This window comes from Xenopus laevis, chromosome 1L (genome assembly GCF_017654675.1).
Source record: "Xenopus laevis strain J_2021 chromosome 1L, Xenopus_laevis_v10.1, whole genome shotgun sequence".
NCBI classification, from domain to species: domain Eukaryota; kingdom Metazoa; phylum Chordata; class Amphibia; order Anura; family Pipidae; genus Xenopus; species Xenopus laevis.
In genome coordinates this window covers 142,290,502-142,316,639 of record NC_054371.1, presented here as the reverse complement: position 1 = coordinate 142,316,639, position 26,138 = coordinate 142,290,502, and the positions used below count along the sequence as shown (strand labels likewise).

The following is a 26,138-nucleotide window of genomic DNA, read 5'->3' as shown; positions in this document are numbered from 1 at the left end:
AAATTTGTGGATGGGAGTTGACTGTTTTAATAAAAATATTTGAAAAATTAGAGTTTTGGTAAATACCCCCTGTAGAGTTGCATTGTAATTTCTAGCACCTTAGAACATTAACATGGTACAGGTTGTAGGACCAAGCACCATGGAAATATGTTAGCCCTTACAGTAAGCACATGTATATCAGCTAACTACGTTTAAGATAAATACTCACAAGCAGATATGGAAGGCATGAGACCAGGGGTTTTCCAGATAAGGGTTTAGCACCATACCTTAGTCTACTAAAAAATACTTAAAAACATTAAATAAAAACGAGAAAAAGGTAATTATACTTGTAAAAGAAAAAAACAGATTTACTAAAATGGACACTATGGGAGCTGGCCTTCCAAGAATTTGGAGCTTTCTGCATATTGGGCTTATCGTCTCTCCAGTCAACACGATTTTCTCCCTGGCCCAATAAATGACATTCTGAAATTTGCACGCTTTAGGGAATTTTTACATATAGGGTTAAAACATGTTTACCGTAAGTCGATAGTGACAACTCATTTCCGCCTACAGTTCTGCTAGCACATTATACAAGTTGTGCAAGCTTGAATACAAGCTCAGATTGTGTCTAAAAATATTTGAAATCAGAGCATGTTGTATTGTTTTAAGTGAATAACATGAGTATAATGTTGCTCATGACCAGCAATTCTAAACTCCACATCCATCCACTAAAATTATAAGAGAGTATGAGAGTGTGTGCGCGCCATACCTCTAGTATACAGTAGCAAGGCTACACACAACTATCATATATAAATACAGTATAGAAGTAGTCTACATCATTGTACACCTGCAGCCATAATCAGCACAGCAGCAATTCAGTGCTGCTGATTTAATAACAGCATTAATGCAGCTATCTGCACCACCAATGAGATGTCTGCTGTCATTTCCAACTTGTAGCAGACCAATTGCTGACTGGTTGCTATTGGTAACTGCACTGTTAATCAGTCCCAATATGTGGTATTTTCTAGGGATGCACCATTTCAAGAATTCAGCTACCGGTAAATCCTGAACAAAATATGAGTCCTTAAAATCATGTAAAAAGCTCTGGACATCTGAATGTGGTATATGATAAAATATAAAACAAAATCAGATGTATTAGGTAATCCCTTGCATTTTATCATTTTTGGCCAGCACTGTCGAAGTATTTTGTTACCATCTTTGATCTAGATGCAGGACAATGGATCATTTCTCTTTTACAGAATGTTTGTTGACTGTTACAATTAAATGAGACATGAAAAGGCTCTAAGGGCTTATTTATGCTAAAAAGCACAAGTGCAGTTGCCTATAGGAACCAACCAAATGATCATTCTACCAGGTTAAAATGACTGCAAAGATCTGATCGCTTGCAATAGCCAAGAGCACTGGTGCAACTTAAAGGGGAGTAAACTTTTAGTATGTTATAGAATGGTCAATTTTTCGAGCAACTTTTCGATTGGTCTTTACTATTTATAGTTTATTGTTTTTGAATTATTTGATTTCCTCTACTGACTCATTCTAGTTTTCAAATAGGGGGTCACTGACCCCATCTAAAAACAAATGCTCTGTAAGGCTAACAATTAATTGTTATTGCTACTTTTTAATTACTCATATTTCTATTCTAGCCCTCTGTTATTCATATTCCAGTCTCTTATTCAATACAGCGCATGGTTGCTAAGGTAATTGGGACCCTAGCAGCTTAAACTGCAAACTGGAGAGCTGCTAAATAAAAAGCTAATTAAAGGGGAACTCTGGCTTCCAAACCAGAAATTTGATAAAGAGGCCCACATAACACAGAAACCCCAAATATACCCATCAAAGTTACACGTTTCTTCAAAAAGTATGAAAAAATGCCATTTTCTATGCTGAAATCCAGCTGTTTAACAGTTCTTCTCTTTCTGCATCATTTCAAATCCTGGCATGGAAGGTGGGACTAAAACACTGATGTTACAAATTGTAACAACTTCTTCACAGCTTACAGACTGCATGCAGGAACTACATATCCCACAATGCATTGCACTATGATGTTCCTTTCCTTATTGAAATCAAATCTGCAGGGAATTGTGGGGTTTGGAGAATGCAGTCTAAGGACAGTTGGCTGTTGATAACAGTAGTCAGCCAGCTCAGCAAAGTAGTCAGGGAGATCAGCAGAAGAGCAGGGGGCTAGGAAACCATTAAAATCATAAAAAGTCTGCATATTTTTCAAATGATGTATATTGCAAAGTTGCTTGAAATTATGTTTAATTTTCAAAAAGCTTAAGTTATGTTTTTGTGGAGGTCCCCCGAGTAAAAAAAACAAATACTAAAAAATAAAAAGCAATTGCAAACTGTCTTAAAATATCACTCTTTACATCCTACTAAAAGTTAATTTAGGGGTCAGGGCACACGCTCAGATTCAGGGAGATTAGTCCCGCCGGCTAAAATGTAAATCGCCGTCGGGGTGGCACTCGGAGTGCTTCGTTTCCCGAAGTTGCCTGAAGTTTCCTCGTGCGGCAACTTTGAAAAACGAATCACTCCGAGTGCCATACCGCCAGCGATTTACATTCTAGCCAGCGGGGGGGGGGGCAGTTCAGGGAGATTAGTCGCCGGGTGACTAATCTCCCTGAATCTGAGCGTGTGACCCTAAAGGTAAACAACCCCTTTAACACTGTTTGTAGGTTTATGAAACCTTGCATATATGTTTATAGTCTGTTCATAAACAGTCTTGCATAGAAAAGTAAACTGCATTTAGTGCTGTATTAATGCTAACTTCATTAGGGGTCCCATTAACTCCTTGATAATTGGAAATTATTTGCAAAATGACAGCAACATCATAAATGACAAGGCAGTTTCTTGGATTCAACAACCTACATAATAACACCAATCCTTATTGCTGAAAATCAGTGTGTCCCCTTCAGTACAAACTCTATTGGAATGAATTGGCTTCGTTAATGCACAAGCAAAATGCTCATGTGTACAAGCCCTGAAAATGGTATATTGGGCAAATAAAAGAAGACCTATTATTGGGATCAGAAGTTTCTGCAGCTTTTTTTTTTAACCCTAATAAATGTGTCTTGTTCAGAGGGCTGATTTGGACTAGTTTTACTTTCCTAATAAAAATCGGACTTCAATATAAATAAGGTGGAAAAGCAGAAACATGACCAGATCTCTTGGCTGCAGGAGGTTTATGAAAGCTGAAGGCTGAAGGGGATTGGTCAGCAGAATCCAACAATCATTGTGAATGAAAGAGGAAGTGCGATCATTATACTTTACTGCACAGAATACACATATGTATGTATATTGGGGGACACATGCATTTACCTGTTCCCTTGTGAGATGGGTCAACCTGTGAAAAAGGGACTTAACAGGAACAAAGTATAAAGGTCTGGGTTCCAACTTGGGAAGTAAACGCCCTAAGCAATTGCCGAGTTTGCCGATCCCTAAAGCCCCTGTGCATAAGTACGAGCAAGCCTTCTCCATTTCCTTCTAGAGAGACAGAAGCAGCAGTGGAGGTGGGAGGCGGGCCTCAACTTACCTGGTTTCACGGGTTTAGGCGGAGGTTTAGACATGTTCTCCCACTTCCTTTAGTTCACAGGCCGGACAGTGTCCTCTCAAGCAGGAGAGGAGATGATAAGGTAAATAGACAGTAAGGCGGACGATTGTAGAGCACAGGGTGGCTTCAGTCTCTCGAATGAGGAAGTATAGGGAGAGGCCGTCACTAGAGATGGGGGTGGAGCTCCACGCAAGCACGGACACTTAAATGTCATTCCATGCTGCGGATGGTTGCGCCCATAAACAATTGGGCCTTTCAAGAATTCTGTACGGTGTCCATTTTAGGACATCCATGTCTCTCCTCCCTGTGTAGTCTCTGTGTTGTCTCTGTGTTGCTAAGAAATCCTTATCGCACGTCTAACGTTGAGATATTCTCGTACTTCTCTCCTCGCTGTCTGCCCTTTCATTTATGTCATCTTCTATAACTTTTTTTCCCTGACAGGTCCCATCTCCCCCATTTAGCCTCCTCCCAGGGATGTCCACTCTTGGGCTTTTCCTCCAAATTGGGATACTATTTTAATGCTGTTGTGTACTTTTGGAAACCATAGACTAACCCCCACCCCCATGTACCTGATCTGTCAGTGGAAGTTGGGTAAAGTAGTTTTTGTTTATCATTTTGCCTACTGCCAAGGTTAAGGTAAAACTACAATACCCAGCATGCAATGGGACTGAGGGGCGTGGTAAAAACATCCTTTTCCGCCTACTCTACTTTGCAGAAGTTCTAACCTGGCAGTGCTGCAACCTTTCGTCCTGCTGCATCTGGTATGTAATTACTGGTATTTAATTGTACTACTGCTATGGGATGTGGGGGGCTGACATTTGTTTCTGCAGTTAATCCATAAACTATAACTATCAGGATCTTTTGGTTTTGCTGAGAGTTGTAGTTCAATTTTTTCATCTCTATAAAAAAAATGCCTAATAGTGTGTATATCATTGCTATTGCTTAATTATCCACTACCTTTAGATTATACATGCAGGAGGCTTTATTTAATACTATCACATACGTCTACATGTTTAGTGCCTCTTCTGGGCACTTTCTCAAGACTACATCTGTCACAGTATTGTTTCCAGGGTGCGTAGACTCGTATTAAGTAGTTCAAATAGATTATATTTTTAATAACCTCACTTGGAGTTTTGTTGAATGTGGTGTGGATGATACTGTAAACTTACAGAAGGCATTCCAGGCTAACTAACTTTGATATGTTGTGAGATTCAGATGTTTATGAATATAACCACTTAAAGTTATTTAAGTCTATATTTAGAAGGTAATACACAAGTCTAGTGCTCCACTGCTTCAGGAAAATAGGTCCAAACAATATTACACATGCAGTGGTGTTGCTGAACTAGAACTCAGAGACTCGTGTGAGTATAAACTAAAGGGAGCAGGGAATTTATGCAATACAAGTAACATTCTCACACTATTATTGTTCTCTGTGCCACAGATTGGCCTCCTGCACTTCAGTTAGGGAAAATGTTTTTCAAATGACAAGTTCCCTTTAGTGAACTAGACTTTAATACCAGAAACATTTTTATTCAAGACTTTTATAAAACAAGTGATGGAGTGCAGTGCTGGTATATTACTAGCTATAATACTGCACTCAATATTATCTACCCTCTTTTTAAATGCATTCAAATGAATACATTTAGGTGCAAAAGTGAAAAGAGAACTTCGCTAGCAGATCACTTGACGGTTACTCTACAAATTCGTGCCTGCGCAATACAGCTCTTGCCTCAATGAAAAATGATTTATGGACTTTTTGGCTCTGTTTTTATTTGATGCCCAACATTTGATGAAGCCCCTCTTAGCTAATAACAGGGTGATGAATCTGCTTGGAAAGGCCAGCATTACGTTTACAGAAAACCTCTGACCATCGGTAAGGCCAAGATCGTGTGTTGTTCTTGCATGTTGTGTGGAATGCCCTGGTTTTGTTTTACCAGAGAGCTAGGGTTTCATTCATAACAATGCACTCTTCTTCCATTAAATAGGTGTATAGGTAATTCTTCAGGTACCCTCCCTTGTTATGGGAAAGGAGCACAAAAAAAAAAATATGCCAGAGGGAATATAGCTCCTTTAAATTGTTTAACAAATATCTCTTTGTATGTTATGAATTGGCAAATGATGATGTTTTCTTATGCACACAGAATAACAACCATTCCTCTCGTGTAAACGATGAAACAGTTCATCATTGGAATTAGTGGGTAAGTTCACATGAAGTATAATGGTTGCAACACATCAGGCCTGTAATGTCCACTTGACTAGAAAATGTCCTTTGTGTGTTAATTGTTGTATAATATAGGATCTATTATCCAGAATACTTGGGACATTTTCTGTATGAGGGATATTTCTGTAATTTATCAGTATACCTTAAAGGAGACCCATCACCCAAAAAATAATTCCAAATCCTATTTTATCATGTTAGTCAAGCAAAATGAACTTTAATTACACTGTAAAAATTATTTGAATCTTGTTTCCTTCAGTCTGGGAATTCTTAATTATAGCAAGCAGGCAGGAGCCATTTTGTGGATATTGTTATTAAGACAAGCCTTGTATCATCTCAGAATCTTGTTTGTGCCCCACAATGGGGGACCTGATATCTATCCCCATGCACTGGTTATACAATTAAATGTTGAAGAGAACCGGGGGGTATGTGGGGAGAGCAATTACATCTAGGAAGTGCTGAATGGAAAGTGAAAGTAATCGCCTGGCCCGGGAGGGGCAGGCAATATTTGATTGACAGCTGAGATTTTTAAATGAGTTTACAACAGCTATGAATGCTTAAATAAAAAAATAATTTTGGTTTCATGTTTAATTTGAAAACAACATTTAGGGGCAGATTTACTAAGCTCGAGGGAATAATTTGAATGGAAAAAAAATGTGAATTTCGAAGTATTTTTTTGGGTACTTCGACTATCGAATTGGTCAAATTCGACCGAATCGAATGATTTGAAGTAAAAATCGTTCAACTATTCGACCATTCGATAGTCGAAGTACTGTCTCTTTAAAAAATACTTCGACTTCATACTTCGCCACTTTAAACCTACAGAGGTTCAATGTTAACGTATGGGGACCTTCCCCAGCACTTTTCTAAGTTTTTTTTTTGTGGTCGAATAAAAATCCTTTGATCAATCGCTTAAAATCGTTCGATTTGAAGGATTTTTTTATTCGATTGTCCGATCGAAGCTTTTGCGGTAAATCCTTCGAATTCGAAGGATTTTACTTCGAGGGTTTAACCCTCGAAATTCGACCCTTGATAAATCTGCCCCTTAATGTACAACTTTTTATGTCTGGCTGACAGGTCCACTTTAAAGGGGTTGAGTTAACTTTTAGTTTGATGAAGAGAGTGATATTCTGAGACAATTTGTAAATGGTTTTTATTTTTTATTATTTGTGGTTTTCTGATTTATTTAGCTTTTTATTCAGAAGCTCTCCAGTTTGCAATTTCAGCAGTCTGGTTGCTAGTGTGCAAATTGCCTTAGCAACCATGCATTAATTTGATCAAGAGACTAGAATATGAATAGGAGAGGGCCTGAATAGAAAGATTGGTAATAGGAAATAGCTTCACAGAACATTTGTTTTTTGATGGGGCCAGTGACCCCCTTTTAAAGCTTGAAAGAGTCAGAAGAAAAAGGCAAATAAATTAAAATACTATAAAAACTAAATGAAGACCAATTGAAAAGTTGCTTAGAAATGGCCATTCTATAACATACTAAAAGCTAACTTAAAGGTGAACCACCCCTTTTATTCTGCTTAAAATTATTTAAACATTACTTTGTCACCAATATGGATTTATGCAACTTAGTTAGGACAGGCAAAAAGCACTGTTTTATTTTTACAGAGAAAAGGAAAATCTTTTTTAAAGTGGACCTGTCACCCAGACGCAAAAATCTGTATAATAAAAGTCCTTTTCAAATTGAACATGAAATCCAATTTCTATTTTTTATTAAAGCATTCATAGCTGTTGTAAGTTCATTTAAAAATATCAGCTGTCAATCAAATATTGTCTGCCCCTCCTCTATGCCAATGGCATAGAGGCGGGGCAGAAAATTACTTTCACTTTCCATTCAGCACTTCCTAGAAATCGCTGCTCTCCCCACATTCCCCCTGTCTCCCCCACATTCCCCCTGTCTCTTTACCGTTTAATTGTGTAGCCAGGGCATGGGGATGGACATCAGGTCCCCCCATTCTGGTGCACAAACAAGATTCTGAGATGATACAAGACTTGTTTTAATAACAGTGTCCACAAAATGGCTGCTGCCTGCTTGCTATAATTATGAATTCCCAGACTGAAGGAAACAAGATTAAAATAATTTATATAGTGTAATTAAAGTTCATTTTGCTTGACTAATGTGATAAAATAGAATTTTGAATAATTTTTTTGGGTGACGGGTCCCCTTTAATTTAGAATTATTTGTTTAAAATGGACTTTATAGGTGATGTCTTCCCATAATATTGAGCTTTCTGAATAATGGATTTCCGTATAAATATATTTTTTGTAATTAAAGGGGTGATTCACATTTGAGTTAACTTTTATTATGTTATAAAATGTCTCTTTCTAAGCAACTTCAATTCGCCTTCTTTTTAATAGTTTTTGAAATATTTGCTGCCTTCTTCTGACTGTTTCCAGGTTTCAAATGAGGGGGTCACTGACCCCATTTAAAAACAAAAGCTCTATAAGGCTACATAGTTAATGCTATTGCTACTTTTTATTATTCATCTTTCTATTCAGGTCCTCTCCTATTCATATTCCGTTCTCTTTTTCAAATAAATGCATGGTTGCTATGGTACTTTGGACCCTAGCTATCAGATTGCTGAACTTGCAAACCAGAGAGCTACTGAATAAAAAGCTAAATGGCTCAAAACCCACAAATAATTCAAACTGATTGCACCTTGTCTCAGAATATCGCTCTCCACATCATACTTAGGGGGTTATTTACTAATAATTAAAAATAATTTATCGAAATTTCTATTTTTTCCATGAGCAGTGGAACTCTTGGGCGCTTTTGCTTTGGCAATCTTCATAGCTTTCCAGCGCATGCGTGAATAAGCTCTGTGCCGCGGCTCACTTCTGCGAGGAATCCAAAGATACTGAAGATGGTGCCCATGAGCTCCGCTGCACTACTCTGCATGAATTTGCTAACATTAATGCCAGGGGCACTTATTTTCAAGTAAGGTACTATGGAAGGAGAAAGCGGGGGGGGGCAATGGAGGGAAGGGGATTATTGATTAACGAGGGTTTAAAGGAACAGTAGCAACAAAAACCGAAAGTGTATCAAAGTAATTAAAATTGAATGTACTGTTGCTCTGCGCTGGTAAAACTAGCGTGTTTGCTTCAGAAAGATTACTATAGTTTATATAAACAAGCTGCTGTGTAACCATGGGGGCTGTTCTTCAAGCTGGAAAAAGGAAACAAGGCATAGGATATATAGCACATAATATGTATCTATTATGTGCTATGTATCCTGTGCCTTTTCTTGCCCTGTCCAATACAAAAATGTTTTATCTGTTATTTGTTATGTATCCTGTGCAAACACACAACTTTTACCAATGCATGCTAACAGTATATTATATATTAATTACTTTAAAACACTTTCATATTTTGGTGTTACTGTTCCTTTTATATACTAATGTATTTTCCATGTTAATTACACAACATACAAGGCATTTTATCACTGCCAAAGCTCAAAAATATAAGCAGCTTCCTTTGGTTATTCTAAACCAAAGTCAAAGTTAAACTACATCCAACAATTGGAAAACCTAAAACAACTTATATATTAATTGAACCTGGCATATAGCTGTCGAATAGCTGTTAAATACAATCCAATCCAACAATCCAACGTAAGTATTGTTTTTAGAAACCAAATTGCGTCTGCCATATTTTCCTTTATAAAGGCTCTTAAATCTGATTTAAGTATTTTCAGTGCTTGTTTTTAAAGTTAGTTGGAGTTGGAGTCAGTACATTTTGGCGACTTTGATACCCAAAATTGCTTCCGACTCCACAGGTCTGGTTAGAGCACTTTGGGGTAGGCTTACTGTATCATTGCAAAAAAAAAAATAAAAAAAAAAATGTGAGTTCTATTTTTTTTATATATTTGTCATTGTTACAGTATAACAAATGGTGGGAAAACAACCCTCGCTAATAGGCTTCTGAAAGTTCTGCCAAACTGTACTCTAATTTGCCAGGATGACTATTTTAAGGTACTGTATTGCTTATGAATGTTTTACATACATTATATTATACAAATAATTCCTGTGCATTCATGTGTACTTTACCTCACAATGACAAAAATAAAGTAGCTTCAAAAAAATGAATACCATAATGGCAAATAGGAAAAAAGTATAGACACAAGCCCTATTTACTGCACTCATGTAGAGCTAAGGAGTTTACTACCCCTTTTAAGCCTTAACCCTTTAAGTGCCACAGAACGTAGAATCTACGTTCTGTGGAAAAGTAACTTGAAATGCCACAGAACGTAGATTCTACGTTCTGCAGCACTTCCGGGTTCTGGAGCGGAGGAGCGGCTGTTAGAGCCGCTCGCTCCGTTCCGCTTCGATCCCCTGCCCCTAGGCAACGAGCAGAGCAGGGGATCGAGTGGCCCCTGGGGCGCGATCGCCCAGGGGCCCAAAAACAGCAGCAGGCACGTGTTCCTTACGTGTCCTGCTGCTGCAGCCTGCACTGCGCCATCCAGCTCCGCCCCCACAGCACAGAGACACGCAGATCGTCGCAGATGTCTTCCTGGGACGCCTCCACATCGGGTGCAACAGTCTTCAGCGACTTTTTCAGGTTAGTGCAACAATTACACACACAAACACACCAACACACACTTATTACAGTAATACACACTTAGATTCACACTTACACACACTTACACATACATTTTTGGGGATTGGGGGGGTCACTTACACTCACTGCACTTACACACACGTGCACACGCACACACGTGCACATAACATGTAATTTACCATTTGTACACACGCACACACACATACATGGCATTGTGGCTTTTTTTTTTTTTTTCTTATCGCATCGTCTCTTTTTTTTGCTGAAAAAAATGTTTTATTGCCATTATGAATAGCGTATTCGCTAACCGTACTGTGCAATATCTTTTGTATGTTATTTCGGTGATTATATTGCAATTTTGGGTATTTTGGTGCATTTTTAGCCATTTTATTGAATTTTTAGCCATTTTATTGCATTTTCAGCTCTGCGTATGTTGTGTTCACTTGTTTCTAGCCATATAACCTGTTTGGCCCAGCTAAAATATTCAAACTGTGATTCTGATGGCCGATAACACTATTCTGGAAAAAAAACATTGATTTTTGTGGTTTTATTGGATTTTTTTTCATTTCACTCTTTACTGCCTTATTTTGTTTTGCCTTGTAAATTTTATCTACTATATATCCATTTGGGGGTCTCTGTGCGCCACATAGTTTGGTATATCTATGCATATTGGGCATCAAAGTGTTCAGTAGACCCCTGTCGTTCATATTTAGGATGTTTTATGCTGATACGTTACGAAATGTGGGGCATATAATGGGGTAAAATTCAAGCTTTGTGACGATTTTCAGAAATTTGATAAAAAACGTTATGTTCAGCATTGCTTTGCAGTTTGGCAGTTTGTAGTAGAAACACTTATTTACCCATATTGGATTCGTCAGAATGTGTACTTTCTGAAAATATATGGTTTTCTGGGGTCTCTGTACTGTTAGGGGGCCTAATGTCGCATAATACACACACCAGGTGCTTATATTGCAGCAGCCAGCGCGTCAGCTGTGAAAATGTATATACACTATTGTCATTTGGGGGTCTCTGTGCGCCACATAGTTTGGTATATCTATGCATATTGAGCATCAAAGTGTTCAGTAGACCCCTGGCGTTCATATTTAGGATGTTTTATGCTGATACGTTATGAAATGTGGGGCATATAATGGGGTAAAATTCAAGCTTTCTGACGATTTTCAGAAATTTGATAAAAAACCGTTATGTTCAGCATTGCTTTGCAGTTTGGCAGTTTATAGTAGAAACACTTATTTACCAATATTGGATTCGTCAGAATGTGTACTTTCTGAAAATATATAGTTTTCTGGGGTCTCTGTACTGTTAGGGGGGTCTAATGTCGCATAATACACACACCAGGCGCTTATATTGCAGCAGCCAGCGCGTCGGCTGTGAAAATGTATATACACTATTGTCATTTGGTGGTCTCTGTGCGCCACATAGTTTGGTATATCTATGCATATTGAGCATCAAAGTGTTCAGTAGACCTCTGGCGTTCATATTTAGGATGTTTTATGCTGATACGTTACGAAACGTGGAGCATATAATGGGGTAAAATTCAAGCTTTGTGACGATTTTGAGAAATTTGATAAAAACCGTTATGTTCAGCATTGCTTTGCAGTTTGGCAGTTTGTAGTAGAAACACTTATTTACCCATATTGGATTCGTCAGAATGTGTACTTTCTGAAAATATCTGGTTTTCTGGGGTCTCTGTACTGTTAGGGGGGTCTAATATCGCATAATACACACACCAGGTGCTTATATTGCAGCAGCCAGCGCGTCAGCCGTGAAAATGTATATACACTATTGTCATTTGGGGGTCTCTGTGTGCCACATAGTTTGGTATATCTATGCACATTTGGCATCAAACTATTTAGTAGACCCCTGGCGTTCATATTTAGGATGTTTTATGCTGATACGTTACGAAACGTGGAGCATATAATGGGGTAAAATTCAAGCTTTGTGACGATTTTCAGAAATTTGATAAAAACCGTTATGTTCAGCATTGCTTTGCAGTTTGGCAGTTTGCAGTAGAAACACTTATTTACCCATATTGGATTCGTCAGAATGTGTACTTTCTGAAAATATCTGGTTTTCTGGGGTCTCTGTACTGTTAGGGGGCTCTAATGTCGCATAATACACACACCAGGTGCTTATATTGCAGCAGCCAGCGCGTCAGCCGTGAAAATGTATATACACTATTGTCATTTGGGGGTCTCTGTGCGCCACATAGTTTGGTATATCTATACATATTGGGCATCAAAGTGTTCAGTAGACCCCTGGCGTTCATATTTAGGATGTTTTATGCTGATACGTTACGAAACGTGGAGCATATAATGGGGTAAAATTCAAGCTTTGTGACGATTTTCAGAAATTTGATAAAAACCGTTATGTTCAGCATTGCTTTGCAGTTTGGCAGTTTGTAGTAGAAACACTTATTTACCCATATTGGATTCGTCAGAATGTGTACTTTCTGAAAATATCTGGTTTTCTGGGGTCTCTGTACTGTTAGGGGGGTCTAATGTCGCATAATACACACACCAGGTGCTTATATTGCAGCAGCCAGCGCGTCAGCCGTGAAAATGTATATACAGTATTGTCATTTGGGGGTCTCTGTGCGCCACATAGTTTGGTATATCTATGCATATTGGGCATCAAAGTGTTCAGTAGACCCCTGGCGTTCATATTTAGGATGTTTTATGCTGATACGTTACGAAACGTGGAGCATATAATGGAGTAAAATTCAAGCTTTGTGACGATTTTCAGAAATTTGATAAAAACCGTTATGTTCAGCATTGCTTTGCAGTTTGGCAGTTTGTAGTAGAAACACTTATTTACCCATATTGGATTCGTCAGAATGTGTACTTTCTGAAAATATATGGTTTTCTGTGGTCTCTGTACTGTTAGGGGGGTCTAATGTCGCATAATACACACACCAGGTGCTTATATTGCAGCAGCCAGCGCGTCAGCCGTGAAAATGTCTATACATATTGTCATTTGGGGGTCTCTGTGCGCCACATAGTTTGGTATATCTATGCACATTGGGCATCAAACTATTTAGTAGACCCGTATGTTTATATTTAGGATGCTTTATGCTGGTAATGATACATGGACAATACGATGCTGGAAAGTTGAAGCTTTGAGGCAATTTTCAGATATTTCACCAAAACCGCCAAATTTGGCAAAGCCTTGCGACTCAGTAGTTTGGAGCAGAAAAGCATGGGTACCCATTTTAGTTTCTGTAGAATGTGTACTTTCCAAAAATGTATGGGTTTGGGGGGTAAACATATATTTCTGTGTTTTTACCCCACAAAAATGCAGACAATGTGCTGATTTTTCATTAGCTGAAGTTACCCACAGGACAATTTTTATGTGCTAACTTCATTTTGGGGCCTCTAAATGCCATATACTTTGGTAAACCTATGCACAGTGGGCACCAAACTGTTTGGAGGACCCCTGGCAATCACAATTTGGGTGCTTTTTTGTGATACGTAATGATACATGGGCGATATGATGCTGGAAAGTTGAAGCTTTGAGGCAATTTTCAGATATTTCACCAAAACCGACAACTTTGGGAAAGCCTTGCGACTCAGTAGTTTGGAGCAGAAAGGCATAGGTACCCATTTTAGATTCGGTAGAATGTGTACTTTCCAAAAATATATGGGTTTTGGGGGATAAACATATATTTCTGTGTTTTTACCCCACAAAAATGCAGTCAATGTGTTGATTTTTCATTAGCTGAAGTTACCCACGGGACTGTTTGTATGCGCTAACTTCATTTTGGGGCCTCTAAATGCCAGATACTTTGGTAAACCTATGAACAATGGCCACCAAACTGTTTGGAGGAACCCTGGCAATCATATTTAGGGTGCTTTTTCTTGGTGCGTAACGATACATGGGCGATATGGTGCTGAGAAGTTGAAGGTTTGAGGCAATTTTCAGATATTTCACCAAAACCGACAATTGTGGGAAAGCCTTGCGACTCAGTAGTTTGGAGCAGAAAGGCATGGGTACTCATTTTAGATTCGGTAGAATGTGTACTTTCCAAAAATATATGGGTTTTGGGGGATAAACATATATTTCTGTGTTTTTACCCCACAAAAATGCAGTCAATGTGTTGATTTTTCATTAGCTGAAGTTACCCACGGGACTGTTTGTATGCGCTAACTTCATTTTGGGGCCTCTAAATGCCAGATACTTTGGTAAACCTATGAACAATGGCCACCAAACTGTTTGGAGGAACCCTGGCAATCATATTTAGGGTGCTTTTTCTTGGTGCATAACAATACATGGGTGATATGGTGCTGAGAAGTTGAAGGTTTGAGGCAATTTTCACATATTTCACCAAAACCGACAATTGTGGGAAAGCCTTGCGACTCAGTAGTTTGGAGCAGAAAGGCATGGGTACCCATTTTAGATTCGGTAGAATGTGTACTTTCCAAAAATATATGGGTTTGGGGGGTAAACATATATTTCTGTGTTTTTACCCCACAAAAAATGCAGTCAATGTGTTGATTTCTCAGTAGCTGATCAATTTGGATGTGCTAACTTCATATTGGTGTCTCTAAATGCCAGATACTTTGGTAAACCTATGCATAATGGGTATCAAACTGTTCAGTGGACCCCTGGCAATCATATTTCAGGTGCTTTTTCTTGGTACCTAATATAGTTTGGGATATGCGGAGCAGCAAAATAAAACCTTTGAAATGATTTTTCAGAATTTTGAATTTTTTTTTGAAAAACCGCTATGTTCAGACAAGCTTTTATGTTTGGTAGTTGGGAGTAGAGAGACATAGTTACCCATTTTGTAATCGGCAGAATGTGTACTTTTCAAAAATGTATGGTTTTCTGGGGTAAACCTACGGTTTCAGGAGTTTTTGCCTTGGAATCTAAAGCATGCCGTTTTCTGCCTTAGTGCTTTCAAAATTCGGCAATATACTGCCGGGAGTTTTTGAGGTACAGAAGTCCTAAATCTCCCTAAAACTATACATATCTGGTATTGGCACGTTCGAGAGACATAAGGCTTTCCAAATCAGTTGGATTTTCATCCGTAAAATGAAATATTTTTCTGGTATAAATTGATATACGATGAAAAATGGTAATTTTTCATTTTTTTTTGGTATTTAGCACTATAAATTTTTTTGCACAGGTGGAAATACATGAAAACTCAGGCAGATTTAGAAAGCTCAGTTTCTACCGAAAAAAACAATGTATAGTTTTCCTAGGTAAACTATAGGTTTCCCCTCAGAAAATGCCCCTAAAGTGAGAGAGCACAAAATGTTTCAAAAACGGCTGGCATTTCGCGTAACCAAAATGTGAAATTCTGCTGGCACTTAAAGGGTTAAATAAACTGTATATTTTGATAGACCTGATATTTTGCTATAACCTTAAAGGGGACCCGTCACCCAAATAAATTATTCAAAATCCTATTTTATCACATTAGTCAAGTAAAATGAACTTTAATTACACTGTATAAATTATTTGAATCTTGCTTCCTTCAGTCTGGTTTTTCAAAATTATAGCAAGCAGGCAGCAGCCATTTTGTGGACACTGTTATTAAGAAAAGCCTTGCATCATCTCAGAATTTTGTTTGTGCACCAGAATGGGGACCTGATGTCCATCCCCATGCCCTGGTTACACAATTAAATTGTAAAGAGAATGGGGGAATATGTAGAGAGCAGTGACATCTAGGAAGTGCTGAATGGAAAGTGAAAGTAATGGTCTGCCCCGCCTCTATGCCCGGGGCATAGAGGAGTGGCAGACAATATTTGATTGACAGCTGAGATTTTTAAATGAGCTTACAACAGCTATGTATGCTTTAATAATAAATATAAATTGGAGTTCATGTTTAATTTGAAAAGGACTTTTTATTATACAGATTTGTGTGTCTGGGTGACAGGTCCCCTTTAATGTTTGGCAAACTGAGACCTATGCTTGATGTGTTGTGATCTTTTTAGATATCCTTATTGAAGATATCTTGGTATGCACGTGAACCATTTGTTATTTGTATTTGGTTTATCTTGTTTATTTTTTGACATTTTAACAGCCTGATTCATACATCGAAACAGATGAAAATGGATTTAAACAGTTTGATGGTAAGTGAATATCTGAGACTCCACATATATTGATACATGTAAAAGGGAGGATCATTTTCCTTATCCCCCTTGAGAATTGTGCAATATGTTTGTCTCTGAAATTGCATAATTTAAAATGTTATATTTTGGTGGTTATTTCCATTATAATATATGTACTTATTTATTATGCAGACAAATTCAATTATTTTTATTCCTATAAATTTCAAGGCAGTTCCAATTTTGGCATTTCACTAGTGACCGTGATCCCCAACCAGTGGCTCGTGAGCAACATGTTGTCTGCCAATCCATTAGTTGTTGCTCCCAATGGCCTCAAAGCAGGTGCTAATTTTTTAATTCCTGGCTTGACGGCAAGTTTTAATTGCATAAGAACCATGTGTACTGCAAACAGAGGCTACTATCATAGAGGCCACTCACAGCCCATGTTTGGCACCCCAGGAACTTTTGGCATGCTTTTGTTGCTCTCCAATTTTATACATTTGAATGTGGCCCATGGGTAGAAAAGGTTGGGAACCCCTGGTTTAAAGAAAAGACAAAACATGTGAGAAAGCAATGGTTCTAGTTACAAATAGGTTTAACGCTTTGCATGCCAAACACGTAGCTCCTACAAGCTGGCAGACTTGGGCTCTTAACTGTCAAGAACAGCCAACAGTGAACATAAGATGCATTCAGGTGGCTTATTTTTTAGCAGGCAAAGTGTTAACCATGAAAGTTGTATTAATAACATTTAGGATATAAAGGAAAATACATATAGTAAAGCAAGAAAGACCAGTGACATTTTCATTATCTGATTTTTTTAACAGGATACCACTTTTTTGGCTCAGCACTCCCTGATACTTAAAGGAGAATTCAACCCCCCCAACTAATAAAAGCCCCTACCCCCTACCTTACATAGTCCCCCCTCCCTGCCCCCCCCCTGCACAGGTGTTAACATCTGTAAATGCCCCATATCCTGTAATTACCCCGCGTTGCAGAGTCAGCGCAGCGGAGCTCAAGGTTGCCATTTTCCAGTGATTTGGTAATCTTCGGATCTTCTTCCTTCCCTTTGGCAATTTTCGGCACGTGCACAGTTATCAAGAAGCAGAAGACTGCTCCAACTACGCATGTGCCAATACGGCGCTTACTTTTCAAAGAAGACCGAAGAGAAGAAGATTGTGCCCGTGAGCTCTGCTGCGATGATTCTGTGTGTGGGGGGGGGGAGCAGGGAGGGGGGACTATGAAGGGTAGGGGAATGAAATATCCTTTAAAGGGCAAGTCAACCCCAAAATAAAAATTTGCAGAATAAAAGAAAATATACTTCTAAAAAACTATCCAATATACCAATATAATTTTTTCAAAAATTTCAGTGCATTTAAAGTTATTTGTAAAAACAATTGCTATTGAAAGCAGCATTTGCTTAACTCCTGGTTTTGTGTTTTAAACAGTGTTGCAAAAGTCTTAGTTCCCCAGCAAAAATAGGTCTGTTAATCAGCTGCCTTTTCTTACATTGTATCAACAGTCTGAGCCACCAAGGCAGAGAAAAGAATGGACAGACACACTGCTTTTAATAGCAATACATATACAAATAACTTAAACACCATAGAAATGTATAATGAAAAGTTTCCTAGAATATTTTTTTATTTTATTAGGCAAAAATATATTTTTTGGGTTGATATTTCCTTAAAGCCCTGTATGCCATAAGCAGAGCAGATTTGGCCTAAAACTGGATAGTGTAAATTGGGGAACTCTCCACTAGTGGTTCTATCCATACATCTGTTTTGGTGCTTGTTTATTATGCAAAAGCAGAACATAAGATACCACAGTGTGCCTAAGATGCCACAAGTCATTTATTTGGTACATTGGCCCTGATATTTTGTGGAGAAACATTGAAAGGGGAATTGTAAAGTGAGGTTTGTAGATTGTAAACAGAATGATGGCAAGAATTCAGGGCGTAATTTGCATGTGGATAAAGGGGAAACCTAGAAAGTTTAGAGGCTTTCCAAGAGAAGTGGTGTTTAGAGCAGTGAAAAGCAGTGGTCAGTAACTGAGCCTTCTGAGGCTTGGAAAGGTAAGGGTTTCTCTTGAGAGGGAATTGGGGGGGAAAAAAATAGGAAGAGAATAAAACCGTAAATGAGAGCATTTTAAAAAGGAATGTGTGCCACTTTGAAATCATAATGAAATACCATTCAGGGTGTCACTATATAATGCAGAATTACCATTAGCTCTTTTTCACTGTATATATAAGATGTTAAAAATTATATTTGCAATTATTATCAATTGTTTTCAGCATTTCCTGTATACCTTTAAATAGAATAACTAACCATACATTCTGTTAAACAGCTTTTATTGTGTGTAATTATCAAACATTCTTTATAATTTTTTAGTGATTGAGGCTTTAGACATGGAAACAATGATGGCAGCTGTACATTCCTGGATAAAGCAATCTCAAGATACCCTGACTGTGGACGAAAATAAAGAAATGCACCATGCTTGTGAGAAAAAAGCATACTTTTTAATAGTTGAAGGGTTTCTTTTATACCACTACAAGTAAGTATGAAAAAGCAGAAAAAAAAACGATAGCCACTGTTTTTTATCTTAATTTAATAAAAACATTTCAACCGATGGATATATCCACTAGGATTAAGTATAAATAAAAAAGTCTCAATATCAAAAATATAATACAAGACCCAAAAAGAAGTTAACATATTTTGTTTTTAGTTTTTTTTTTGTTAAGCTTACCAGTTCACAAATAATATCCCACAACAAAGAGGTGACGGGGTTATACTGATAACCTGATTATTTACCTCACAAGGACCAAACATGTAGCTTAATTTTCCCTCTTTGTCCTTTTAACTTAAGAGACAACAAGATCAGTAAGATATGAGTATAGCTTATACATATTTTTTTCTACAAAGTTCTGTGTGCCACAGATGTATTGGTAAATATATATTTGTTACTTATAGAAGTTACTGTTGTAGGCCTCTGGAAAATGTGTTGAATAGAAAATACTTCCTAATCATTCCATATGAGGAAAGCAAAAAGAGAAGAAGGTATGTGTAAACTCTAAGGAGGCTTGTAAAGGTTCTGTTTTTATTCTACTTAAAAATACATTTTTCTTTTAACAATAGTCAGAGAATTTATAATCCACCAGACCCACCAGGTTATTTTGATGGACATGTGTGGCCTATGTATCTGAAGCACAAGAAGGAAATGGAAGAAGCTAATAATGAAATTGGTAAATAAGAATATAATTCTGTTAATTTTTATAAATAAGTAATTACTAAACATATAAAGCACCAGAGCAGAAAAAGAGCATGGACATGAAATTTATAAGCATTAAGAAGTCCAGAATTTTTTGGAAAATGTTTTCAGCAACCAATGTTTTATTATTTTGATTATCTGGTATTTATATAGCGCCAACACATTTACGGAGCTCTTTACAAGAACAATGCATCATTCACTCGATCAGTCCCTGCTTCAGCAGAGCTTACAATCTAATGTTCCTATCACATTCACACTCAGTAGGGCCATCATTTATCAGGAGCCAAATAACCTGTCTGTTTTTGGAGTGTCTTCCATGCAGATGCCAGGGAAATATACAAACTCCTTGGAGGAAGGAATCTTTTGATAATTCTTAAAACTCCAAGTTTCTGATCAAACTGTTCATCATAACTATTACCGTACCATCTTGTATGAGATCGGAGAATGTGCATGATTTTCAAGAACATGTGCATTATGAGGAGGATGAATGCCAGGGTCTTGCTTTTAGTAGAAGGTGTGCCTAGGTGTGATTAGAACTGTAAAATTGATGGATAGTTTGATGAATATTGCTTGCAGTGACATGGTTTGCAGGGGAGCACAGGACCCATAGTATTATACTGGGCTGGTGTTTACTAAAAGTACTAAATACAAGGTGCTAGAAACAAGCAGATCAGTGGGTACTATATTTTCTGATCTTTTGGGGCACACTCAACTTTTTAGTAACTAATGTTGATGCCAAAATAAATGCTTTTTATGGGGGTTTTTTATAGTAAAGCCCAGCACGACGGAAGGAAGTAGCTCTGAACCTTACTGATTAATCTTCAAGTTCATGACTGATACTGTACTTTTGAACCTGTGTTTAATGTCTAGACAATGCTTGCATTATTACTTTTTTTTTTTTTTGCAGAGTTGTCTATTAAGGAATAACTATAAAGCTGGAAAAAACATAATAACAAGCATTTCTTTTGGCATCAACATTAGTTGCTAAATGTTAATATTGTAATCTTCTGGGCCATACTCATATTGTTTGTATTAAGAAATCAGAAAATGTAGTACCTACTGAATTGCTTTTTTGCCACCTAGCATTTAGTAACATAATTTTCTCTTTGCTTGTTAGTATATTTGGATGGAACCAAATCAGAAGAGGAAATACAGTCTTCAGTCTATGCTGATATAATAAATAGGTAAGCATGTGATCTAGTTTAATACTACTAATATTAGTTTATTAATGGAGAAGAAAAGGCATGTTATACTGGGGGTAACAAAAGTTTGGTACCGCAAAGTGATTGTATCTACTTACCTGACACCCCGAGGGTTACTGTAGCGAGCATCACTGAGAGTCTTCCTGCTTCTTCTTTCTTTAAATCTCTCAGTGGCAACGAAATAGACAGCAGTATGGCTTTTGCTGTACTGGGCATGTGCAGCCACGAGAAGCAGGAAGACACGATCACTCTGTAGTGCTCGCTGGAATAACCCCGGGCTGGAGTAGTTTTCTGCTGATAGGAACACCGGCCCAGGGTTTCAGGTAAGTAGATACAATTACTTGGGGGTGCTTAATTTTTGGCACCGTCAAATTAAACATGCCTTTTCTTCTCCTTTAAAGATGTTGAGCCATATTTTTAATAACGTATGCAGTTTCATTTTAGTATGCCATTTCATCTGCATATAAAGCTCCGTTTATGTTGTACTGTTAGTTTGCATCTTCATTTTTAGCTCCACAGCTTCGACAGTTCCCCTTTAATATCTTTTTGGGATCTTTGCTTTCGCTCTTCTAGTAAATAATACTATAGCTTTTATTCTTTATGTACTGCTTTGTTCTGCTATCTTTTTAAATTTTACATCCTTCTAGTGTATGAAACAGTCATTGCCTTTTGCATAAAATTATATTCTAGGATGTAGTATACAGAAACCTGGTAGTCAATCATTCTTGCCCGATTTGCTGTCCTTCTTATAAGATAATGCTTTTTAATGGGTTAACTTATTAAGCATAAATATGTGTTGACAGCAGTTTGTTTTTGTGCTATTCATTGTAAGCATGTTGCTCTATGTTATTGCACAAAAGGCTCTTGCAAACACACATAGATACACAGGATAGTGTCAACAATGGTTTAGGCCTGTGGTTTCCCATACTAGTTCAGGTTGTGGGCACCCTTATTTTCAGCTACTTGATGAGCCATATCTTTACACTGACACGCAGTCTACGGTTTCTGTATTTATATACTTATATATCCACTTTAGAAAATTACACAATTGCACAAAATCTCAGCTCTGGTATTATTCAAAAGACAGTATACAACTCTTTTCAGCATGAGCTTGATGAATAGGGCTTGTGCTAACCAGACGGTTTACTTATGGAGCAGGCACATTGAGCAACAGCAGAGGAATTGATTCTCAGTCTGCATTTCCCTGAAGGCCATGACCCACAACATTGGGCACTAGCCTAGGCTTAGGGACTGAGCAGTTTGTTTATTCAAAGGGAGATAAGGAACCCTGAATAAATTTACTTGCTTATTATGGGAAAGAAAGAAGGGTGTTTAGGGCAATGACATGACACATGGAGCTACTTGTAGCCAGTTACTTGTCGCAGCTACAAAATAGACAATACTGATAACGTGTGTTTTAGCAATGACAATTCTCAGTATTTTCTATCGCAGTGTATTTTTTTCCTTTTTGTAGCCACAAGTTGCTGGCTACAAGGAACGCTGTGTGTCATAGCTCATCGTCTAATTGGTGCATTATAATGGCAAAGAAACTAGGAAAATATTGATTGTATTTTAAAATAAAAAAAATTCAAAATTCAAAACAATCTCTATTGTAGTTTTTTTAGTAAGTTTTTTTTTTTGTAAAGGTGTTTTGGTTAATCTGCTATACACAAGAAGGGGGCATGTACATGACTCTGGCTTTGACTGCTGTATATGCCCAGACCTCATTTTAAACCAGACTTTTACAGTCAACTGTACATTTATTACACGGTTAAGAAATACATGTGCCTCTGCCGTCTTCATGTATATGACACTTCTACATCTTTAGCAATTGTTTCTCTCCTTTTATCCCCTATATATTTGACTATAATATATTTTACCTCTCTATTTTATTTGCATGCAGAAGTGGGGAGGAGCAAAAGAAAGCTTCAGTATTATTAAAAAGTTCCGTAATTCAAAACTCTTGCATCCCCCAGAGGGGATGCTGTTTAACAGAAATAAAGAAGCGGAGGGATGGCATCCCTCCCCAATTCCAGCACAGGTGGTAGATGGTGTAAAATCAGAGTAAAGCTGGCTATAGATGCAAAGATATATTTGGAAAGGGAGCACTACTCACACTTCTCTGGTGCTGGTTTTCACGGTGGTGCTATTCCTAGACGCACGGCCACAACATCACATAGCAGAATTTACAAATGGATAAAGCACGCTACCATTTTTTTGCTGTGCAATGAATCCTTTATTGAGTCAGGTTTAACACAAAGATGTAGAAGAATATTTAGAGGGGGTCTACACCTCCCTTCATCAGGTGACCTGACGAAGGGAGGTGTAGACCCCCCTGAAAAATTGTTCTGCATCTTTGTGGTAAACTTGGCTCAATAAAGGTTTTATTGTCTACCCAAGAGCTATGAACGTATTGCCTATCTGAAGATATCAATGGGATACCACCACGATAACTTTTGTACGATTGCTGCCTGTCAATTAATGGACCAAGCATTGTTGTCGGAAGATTGACATAGATGGTTGGTCATCCGACATAGGCTGTAATATGCACCTCTATGGCCAGTTTAAGGAGACTCTCACAGCTTTAGAAATACCATTTTAATTTACTCCATTACGCCAATTTGGTGTAAAACTTTACTTACTTTTATACAAAATAAATGGAGTTGAATGTTGTGTTTACTTGTTTCTATAGCAGAAACTCATAGGTTGCTTTTACTTGCATTGCGTGAAGATATTTTTAGACACAAGCTATATAGGTGCTTATTAATGAATTGTTATTTTGTTTTTTTACAGCTTCTCGGTTCACAAGGAAAGCTATTAAAAGGAAAAGAAAGTGTGTGCCGCCTTCTCTAGGATATATTCATTTAGTGTAAAAAGGCATCCAGAAAACCAAAGTCCCAACACAATGTATGGAGAGTCCTGAAGAAAAGAATAGGAATATGTTTGAAGATGATATTGAACTGTTGTAAGGAATCTTATGGGGCACATTTACTATTGGTCGAATATCGAGGGTTAATTAACCTTCGATATTTGACCATCGAAGTTAAATCCTTCGACTTCGAATATCGTAGTCGAAGGATTTACCGCAATTCGTTCGAACGATCGTAGCAAAAATCGAACGATTCGAAGGATTTTAATCCATCGAACGAACGGTTTTCCTTCGATCCCAAATTGCCTAAAAATCCTATGGGGACCTTCGAAATTCTAAGTATTTTTTATTCTAATCCTTCACTCGAGCTTAGTTAATGTGCCCCTATGATTTTGAATACCCCATTTTACTCACAATCGACAAACTCAAAGCAATGGATTCTGTTGCTAAACTGTGCATGCTACATTACAATGCATATTACGAAGGCAAAATATACGTTTGACTTCACTGGCACTACGTGTTTCAAAATGGAAAATTATTTCCTCATGCTGTTGAAATATTTTATAGTGAAGTTCTGAAGTAAAGAAAATTTATTTTTTTAATTTACATGATTAATTTTATTAAAGAAGACATATATGCTTAATTTGAGGCAATAATGAATACTATATGGTGCTGGTTTTACTTTGGGCTTAATATTATAATTAACTTTAAAAAATGGCCCCTTTATTGGAGCCCTATAGATCTGCCACTGTCCCTGTTTCAAATGAGGGTGGGCATGTCCTAACTGTCCCTGCCAGAAGCACAGTAGGAGGGCATAGCCAATCACAACCCTGCAGTCACACAAGCAAAGACAGGCTTTAGTTCCCTTTTAGGTCAGCCTATGTACTGATTGGTTCCTATCCTACAGTGCCACCAGCTCTCCTGCTTAGCCTGGGAAAAGAGGTAGCAGGAAGTGGAATGGATGGTAGGGACTAGTAGGATTTTCAATAAATCAACCTGAAACTCAACTTTTTAAAGGAGACTTGTTACCTAAGATATAATGTCACATTCTTTTCTATTGTGCCAAGCAAAATAAACTTTACTTAAAAATATACAAATTATTTTGTTTCCTCATTCTTTTGCAAATGCACAATTTGAGTAGATAGACGAGCACCTTTTACGAACACTGTTATTAAGGGAAGCTTTGCATTAACTTGTTTATTCACCAGAATATTGAATAAATGAATATCAGCTTTCATAAGAACAGTGCACAGGATGAGTACCCCTGACTGCTGGGATAAAGACATTTACTTCCTGATGTGCTACGTTCCTTATAAGTGTATTTTCTTGCAACAGCAGAAGTTCACAGAAGTTCATTTTACTGGCACGGATACCTGACAAACTATTTTTGTTGTTATACACAACAGTTCAAGATTTGAAAAATAAAAAAAAAATCTTACATTTGTTACTTGCGTGGTCTGTGTACTGAAAGACTTTCTCTTTCGATTGACTTTGGTTCTGGAAGAGGACTTTTGCTATTTTAAAGGAATTGTTCAGTATAAAATAAAAACTGGGTAAATAGATAAGCTGTGCAAAATAAATAATGTTTCTAATATAGTTAGCAGTTACGTAACTACCGGGGAGCAGGGGGTGCGATTGGGCCAGGGCCCGCACCCCCTCAGGGCCCCCGGCAGCTTGCACACCACTGACTTTATTGTATTCCGGGCGTACGGAGGGGGGCGGGGGCCCGGCTGCACATCCTGTGCCAGGGCCTGCCCCCCTCTAGTTACGTTGCTGATAGTTAGCCAAAAATGTAGTGTATAAAGGCTGGAGTGACTGGATGTCTAACATAACAACTAGAACACTACATCCTACTTTGCAGCTCTCTTCCTTTCCAGCTAGAGAGCTGAAAAGCAGGAGGTTGTGTTCTATTCAGTTATGTTAGACATCCAGTCACTCCAGCCTTTATACATTACATTATTGGCTAACTATATAAGAAACATTTTTTATTTTGCACAGCCTATCTATTTACCCCATTTTTATTTTTACACTGAACTGTTGCTTTAAGTGTGCCGCTCATTGTGGATCTAACAAAATAGACCAGAGCAGCTACACACTCTGAAATGGAAGTTATCTACAACCCCATAGCCACTATAAAAACAAAAATTATTTTGTTATACACCCAGAAGTTATGTCATCCAAGGATAGCAGTTCCTAGTACACAGAGGTCCAAACAGCCCCCACCAGCCCACTTAATAGTCACTTTCTAAGGCATCTTACAGTAGCCCCTCTGGCATTTGCCAGAACCCACACCCTGGTGGCAAGTGAGGCAGAGGATTGTAGTTTATAAGCTACAAACTGCAGACCGGTCGACCTGCACCCATGCTCACATCCACTGTTGCTATTGCAACCTGCCAAATACCCACGGCAGGGC

General features: G+C 37.9%; 2 protein-coding genes across 5 annotated transcripts in view; one reads left to right on the top strand and one right to left on the bottom strand.

Moving 5' to 3' along the window:
• ostf1.L (osteoclast stimulating factor 1 L homeolog) overlaps nucleotides 1-3,670 on the bottom strand; it is a 28,496-nt gene extending 24,826 nt beyond the window's left edge. Inside the window, 1 exon segment of the mRNA NM_001086942.1 lies at nucleotides 3,530-3,670. Coding sequence (NP_001080411.1) covers nucleotides 3,530-3,563 — 34 coding nt within the window. The 5' untranslated portion in view covers nucleotides 3,564-3,670.
• A 292-nt stretch (nucleotides 3,671-3,962) lies between these two features.
• On the top strand, nucleotides 3,963-24,524 carry nmrk1.L (nicotinamide riboside kinase 1 L homeolog). Of its 4 annotated transcripts, none has more exons than XM_018244134.2 (10): nucleotides 3,963-4,308; nucleotides 5,194-5,420; nucleotides 5,689-5,745; nucleotides 9,652-9,742; nucleotides 16,369-16,417; nucleotides 18,778-18,940; nucleotides 19,357-19,443; nucleotides 19,522-19,628; nucleotides 20,772-20,838; nucleotides 23,650-23,680. In XM_018244134.2, exons 3-10 carry the CDS (start codon nucleotides 5,717-5,719, stop codon nucleotides 23,675-23,677), a joined length of 621 nt encoding a protein of 206 aa, XP_018099623.1. In that variant the 5' UTR covers nucleotides 3,963-4,308; nucleotides 5,194-5,420; nucleotides 5,689-5,716; the 3' UTR covers nucleotides 23,678-23,680.
• Nucleotides 24,525-26,138: the final 1,614 nt, after the last annotated feature.

Excerpts from the sequence above, each read along its gene's own strand:
- nmrk1.L (XM_018244144.2), top strand. The coding sequence starts at position 5,717 with ATGAAACAGTTCATCATTGGAATTAGTGG. Across the intron at positions 9,743-16,368 it reads GCCAGGATGACTATTTTAAG|CCTGATTCATACATCGAAAC; the intron begins GTACTGTATTGC and ends ACATTTTAACAG. Across the intron at positions 18,941-19,356 it reads TTTCTTTTATACCACTACAA|AAGTTACTGTTGTAGGCCTC; the intron begins GTAAGTATGAAA and ends TGTTACTTATAG.